General features: G+C 35.2%; 1 protein-coding gene across 1 annotated transcript; it reads left to right on the top strand.

The window, feature by feature from the left end:
• The first annotated feature begins 1,321 nt into the window (after window positions 1-1,321).
• LOC139840096 (D-galacturonate reductase-like) lies at window positions 1,322-4,528 on the top strand. Its single transcript, XM_071830319.1, has 4 exons — window positions 1,322-1,697; window positions 3,167-3,413; window positions 3,652-3,834; window positions 3,968-4,528. Exons 1-4 carry the CDS (start codon window positions 1,372-1,374, stop codon window positions 4,190-4,192), a joined length of 981 nt encoding a protein of 326 aa, XP_071686420.1. The 5' UTR covers window positions 1,322-1,371; the 3' UTR covers window positions 4,193-4,528.
• The last annotated feature ends 1,805 nt before the right edge of the window (window positions 4,529-6,333 follow it).

Here is a 6,333-nt window from a genome sequence, read left to right as displayed (position 1 = left end):
GGTTCATTACGGGTAACTACGGGTAACTACGGATAACTAGCGGGTAATGGAACCATAGGGAGTGGTCTAAGCGTTCTCACTTCCTTTAAGTTATTTTTTGGAGTAAGTTCTACATTTGGGCTTATGGATAGTCCGGGCTCTCTTCCGCTACCCTAAGGTTAGTTTCGGGTCTTCTTCGATAATTTCATAAAGATCATAAGCTCATTCGTAGCTGTTAGTACCGTTTTTGTGGACTTGTTTGTTGTTTTGTGATCTTAATCATGTGCATATCAGCGCATGTGAAATTCGTTCAAGTGATTGCACTTTGACACAGTAAATAAGGTATATGACGCACAATTTGTCATTTATTGTGCACCACTCTACCAAAATTATGTGTACGTGTTTTATCGTGCGGTTGCGCTATGGGCACACATTCTCTTAAGTCAGTTACGAAATTCTATTCAAATCTAGACATGATAATTTCAATAATTACAACTAGTAATCAATTGAAATAAATCGGACATGGATCGTATTATGTCATATCCACATCAATATCCATTAACTAAACTTTCATCCGTTTTCATATCCATATATATAAGTAGATATATAAGTGTGTATATATATATATATATATATATATATATATATATATATATATATATATATATATATAATTCATCAATCTATATCTATATATGATGTTATTCGGATAAATAGATATCCATTGAATAATTCACCGTTAGATATCTTTTCATCTTAAGACTATCAAAAGCAATAGTTTGTTATAAAAATAAGTCATAAAGTATATAACCTACATGCTCTATACCTAACTGACTTGATTCGATGACAACAAAATGTTGTAACCATTGTCTTCATTCTCATAAATATTGTAAACGTTGTCTTCATTCATTTTATTTCTAAAAGTTAAGCTATTTTATTGAAAAAGTTCAGTTTCAACTGAAACATGCTTTTATTACATGTTTAAATTTGACTCGTAGTATAAAACTGGTACCAATCAAATATTACCAAAAATTATTTTGCACTCTGTTTTGAGAGCTAAACTAGTAAAAAACTAAACTAGTAAAAAAGTTTATGTACAAAAAAAATCTTATATGAAAACAATTACTTTGGACGGTTCCCATCGTTTTCATATCTTTCAAGCGCATAATAAATCCAACAAATGGTATGTGGTCTCAAATCAAGTTTGTTTGCAATACGATAGTACACCACAAGTTTACATAAAACTACAAATTAACGTTTTCTCCCATTACATAATGCGGTACCTACACTTGATACGTTAAAAAAAACAGAGTATATCTATAGAAATTGTCTCATAAATAAAGTAGCCAATATCAAAAAAAAAAAAAAAAAAAAAAAAAAAAAAAAAAAATTATGGTAACGGTTCCAGAGACCATGATAAGCTCTTCCGATGGTGCTCGTGCGATTCCCATAATCGCTCTGGGTACAGCAACGGAATCGAGCATTGCAGGCACTGATGTGGTGGCACCATCGACGATAATTGAAGCGATTAAATTGGGTTATCGTCACTTTGATACAGCAGCAATATACCAAACTGAGAAATCTGTTGGGGAAGCCATTGCAGAAGCTTTGAGGTTGGGTCGTATTAAGTCTCGATCTGAGCTGTTTATTACGACCAAACTGTGGTGTGACTCGGTTGATCGCCATCTTCTTGTTCCAGCCATCAAAAACAGTCTCAAGTAAGAATTTTTTGTAATTCTGATTTTTAATACTATGAATTAGTTGAAGTGATGCAAATTGACTAATTGAGGTTTATTTACAAAAATTCGTCAACAAACAAGTAGACATACTAAATAAGGTAATTTGTATTGCACAATAATCTTTTAAATTTAAATTTAATTTATTAAAGGCTAACTTCATCAAATAATTCTCATCAATTAAATAACTGTAGTACATTAAGAGCTAAATGATTAAATTCAGGCCAACATTAATGTTAACGTAAGTACGATTGTTGAAGACAAAAGTAAAAACGGTAAGTTTATTTACCAAGTCAAAGTGAAGATGTAATGTTTTTCCTACCGTCCCAATTAGATAGTCCCGTTTTTCCATTTTGGGATGTCCTAAATTAATAGTCCACTCCCATAAATAGAAAGGAAAGAGGATATTTGATTGGTGGATCTGAAGAGAGAAAATATTTCATTGGTGGATAAATGAAGTTAGTGAGATTTTCTAAAACTGTGTACCATTTTGTCTGTGGACTATTAAATTGGAACGGAGGGAGTAAGATTTTTCTAACAACAACCACCTTTAAGGTTGTCATTAAAGTTGTTGAAGACAGAAGTAAAAAATGTAGGGATTATCACCAAACCCAAAAAAAATAAAAATTGCCAATTTGTCCTCGCAAGGCGCAAGGTGCCTTGCTCCCTTGCGCCTTGCGTCCTTGCGACCTTGCTTCCACCTGGGAGCAAGGAAGCAAGGTGCCTCTTGCTCCCTTGCTTTCACCTGGGAGCAAGGTGCCTCTTGCTCCCTTGCTTCCACCTGGGAGCAAAGACGCGCAAGGTGCATCTTGCTCCCTTGCTTCCACCTGGGAGCAAGATGCATCTTGCGTCCTTGCTCCCAGGTGGAAGCAAGAGGCACCTTATGTCCTTGCTCCCAGGTGGAAGCAAGGGAGCAAGATGCACCTTGCGTCCTTTCTTCCACTTGGAAGCAAGGAGCAAGGTGCCCTGCTCCTTGCTCCCAGGTGGAAGCAAGGTCGCAAGGACGCAAGGCGCAAGGGAGCAAGGCACCTTGCGCCTTGCGAGGGCAAATTGGCAATTTTTTTTTTTTTTTTGGCTCTCACGCAAAAAAGGTAAAAAAAATGGGCTTTTTGGTGATAATCCCAAAAATGTAAGTTTATTTACCAAGTCACGGGGAAGATGTAATGTTTTTTCTACGATTTTTCCAAACAACAACAAATTTTTAGGTTGTCATTAAGGTGCATGAATGAGTTGTACAAAGTAATTATTGTTGAAATCTATAGGGTATTTATTAAAAAGAATACAAGTCTTTTTGCACTTCAACGACAGTGCTAAAGGTTGTTAGATTATCTAATTTTTTTTTTTTTTTTTTTTTTTTAACATTTTTCCCATATTTCAAGCTATTACAATAGCTTTATGTTTGGTTATATTGCTACAGATAAATGTTTAAGAGGTAACTAATATTTTTGCAGGAATCTGGGTGTTGAGTATGTAGATTTGTATCTGATCCATTGGCCACTCAAAATAGTCCTAGAAGATGAATTAAATTTTCCAATTCCATCTGAATGCATTTTCCCAATGGATTTAAAACAAACTTGGGAAGCAATGGAGGAATGTCAAAACTTGGGACTCACCAAATCTATTGGTGTCAGCAATTTCTCTACCAACAAAATCCAACAAATTCTTTCGTTCGCCAAAATTCCGCCTGCGGTCAACCAGGTGATTCATCATTAACTCGTAACTTGAACTGTTTCAATAATGTGTACCATGCATTTAGGCTACTTGGTCCAGAGGGCCGTCTCAACAATTTAGAAGAGCCTGGGCGAAATAAAGTTAAGCCCTTATACACGTTAACTTTTTTTATACATATAATATTAATATTTTATTAATACGGAGTACCTCAAAAATAGCTGTATCAAAGTGTTAGTAACATATATGCCTCTAATTTGGTTTGAAGGTTAAGATGAACCCACTTTGGCAACAGAAAAAACTCAATAAATTTTGCAAAGAGAATAGCATTCTTGTCACTGCTTACTCTCCCTTAGGTGCGGTCGGTAATAACGCATGGGGACACAACCGTGTTATGGAATGTGACATTCTTAAGGACATTGCCAAATCCAAAGGGAAAACAGTTGCTCAGGTACTCTTTTATCATCATCATCATTTCATCATTTCAGTTTAAGTTAAAAATGACAACTTCTTGACTACGTTGTAGTAAGTTGAGCGAACGACCGAACGAACGTACTGAAAATATGGTATTGTAATTGATGTAGGTTTCGCTAAGGTGGTTATACGAGCAAGGGGTGAGTATCGCTGTAAAAAGTTTTAATACGGAAAGGATGAAGCAGAATGTCGATATCTTTGATTGGTCTTTAACTGATGAAGAATTGAACAAAATCGACAAAATTCCTCAACACAGACGTATTTATCTACTTGGGTCTATGGTTCTTGAGCATAACGATGTAGTAGATGAGATCGACGCTGAGCTCGATGAATGAAGTAATCTGATAAGCAAAATTTATGTTATGTGTAGATCAATAAGATCAATATGATCAATAATGATTGGTTGCATTAATAATAAATGGGTTAACAAATGATCTGTTAGCAATAATAATATAAATTGGTCCAGAATATGGCCGGGGGAGAACTTGTTTAACAAAATAAAAGTAGCAATGCTATTTGAGAGACCACTATGGTGGAAGGGGGAGAGAGAGAGATCTACATTGTTTCCGACAATGAGTTGTATATTCATTATTATAACTAGCGATGACAATGGATCGAATATGGATCCGGTGATGCCGTATCCATATCCATATCCATTTAGTGTTTGTTCATCCATATCCGTTTAATTTTAGTTCATTCATTAATATCCATATCCACTGGATTAAACGGGTTAATAGATATCCAATGGATATTAAAAAAAAGTTATGATATTTTCTAATATGCGATGAAAACCACAACGTAGTGTAGCAAAAATAAATATTACATGACATAATTAAAATCTATCAACAAGAACTTTTAATCTTTGTCGAAGATTAAACACAATCTATTGATACTATTAAACATAGATTGTGAAAAAATGAAATATGTAATGTGTATGTTTATTTTGTCAGCTATACGTGTTCTATTGTAATATAGCATAGTTATTTCACTATAATGTTGAAAGCAAAATGTAAATCTATCAGAAAATGCATATATATTAATAAATATGTAAGCATGTATCTATATTTTGTTGAGAAAAGTGACACCGAATTATAGCAAACCGCTAGTAATAATTGAAATAATGACAATAAAGGAACACCAAGATTTAACGTGGAAAACCCCAATAGGGTAAAAACTACGGGCAAGGAAAGAAACGTTTCACTAATAAGAATAATAGGAATTACAACTTCTCTCTAATTACAAGGATAATTATTAATGCTTATATCTCTTGTAATTAGGAGACTAAACTCAAACTCTCTATTACACTCTTAGAATATAAGAAGAAGAATGTGTTTTGGGATGATGAATGAGCTTGCTAATGGTTCTATTTATATTAGTAGAAACTAGCATAGACATGGGTGAAGTGGTTTCAAAATAAATGCATTAGTTTACCACATCCATTCCATTTGTTCACCAAATGCATCTTGTACTAACTCCATTTCATCCAACAATCTCCTATTTGAAGATTTGATTGGAGCTCAATCAATCTTCACACGATGATCCTTCCTTGCCAATGATATTGCTTACGTTTCTGCAAGGCCGCATGAGGAACGGCACCAAATAAACTTGTCACTGTTGATTGACTTTGTAAGGAAATCAGCCACATTGTTGTCGGTATGAATTTTCTGCATATCCACGGTTCCTTCTTCCACTTTCTCACGAACGAAGTGATACTGAACTCGTATATGCTTTGTCTTTGAATGAAATGCCGGATTCCTTGCAAGATGCAAGGCACTCTGGTTATCACAAAATAGAGTGATATTCTTCTGTTTGTGCCCGAGTTCCTCCAACATCATCTTCAACCATACTGCCTCTTTAGTAGCTTGAGTAGCTGCTACATATTCTGCCTCTGTTGTTGACGTGGCTACAACTGACTGCAGTTTTGAAACTTAACTTACTATTCCACCATAAAGTGTGAAAACATATGCAGTGGTAGATTTACTTTTATCGATATCGCCTGCATAATCTGAATCAACATACCGTTTGACAATAAATTCCGGTTTCCCATAACATAATGCAACATCTAAGGTTTCCTTGATGTATTTAAGGATCCTCTTTACCGCATTCCAATGCTCTTTACCAGGATTCACCATGTACCGACTAACTACTCCCACTGCATGTGCAATGTCTGGTCTTGTACATATTATTGCGAACATTAAACTTCCCACTGCTGATGCATACGGTACTCGAGACATCTCCTTCCTCTCGTCTTCACTGCTAGGACACATAACGGAGGATAACTTGAGATTAGTAGGAAGTGGGGTTGAGATTGGCTTACTATCTTGCATATTGAAACGCTCCAAGATTTTTCTCAAATAATTCTTTTGAGAAAGCCAAATCTTCCTATTATCTCTATCTCGGTGAATTTGCATCTCTAGAATCTTGTTTATGGCACCCAAGTCTTTCATTTCAAACTCCCTAGCCAATTGAGCCTTCA

Source organism: Rutidosis leptorrhynchoides, chromosome 4 (assembly GCF_046630445.1).
Source record: "Rutidosis leptorrhynchoides isolate AG116_Rl617_1_P2 chromosome 4, CSIRO_AGI_Rlap_v1, whole genome shotgun sequence".
Taxonomy (NCBI): Eukaryota; Viridiplantae; Streptophyta; class Magnoliopsida; order Asterales; family Asteraceae; genus Rutidosis; species Rutidosis leptorrhynchoides.
Note: the sequence above shows the minus strand (reverse complement) of the source record. Positions and strands in the feature narration are given on the sequence as shown.

Excerpts from the sequence above, each read along its gene's own strand:
- LOC139840096 (XM_071830319.1), top strand. The coding sequence starts at position 1,372 with ATGGTAACGGTTCCAGAGACCATGATAAGCTCTTCCGATGGTGCTCGT. Across the intron at positions 3,414-3,651 it reads TTCCGCCTGCGGTCAACCAG|GTTAAGATGAACCCACTTTG; the intron begins GTGATTCATCAT and ends TTTGGTTTGAAG. Across the intron at positions 3,835-3,967 it reads AAGGGAAAACAGTTGCTCAG|GTTTCGCTAAGGTGGTTATA; the intron begins GTACTCTTTTAT and ends TAATTGATGTAG.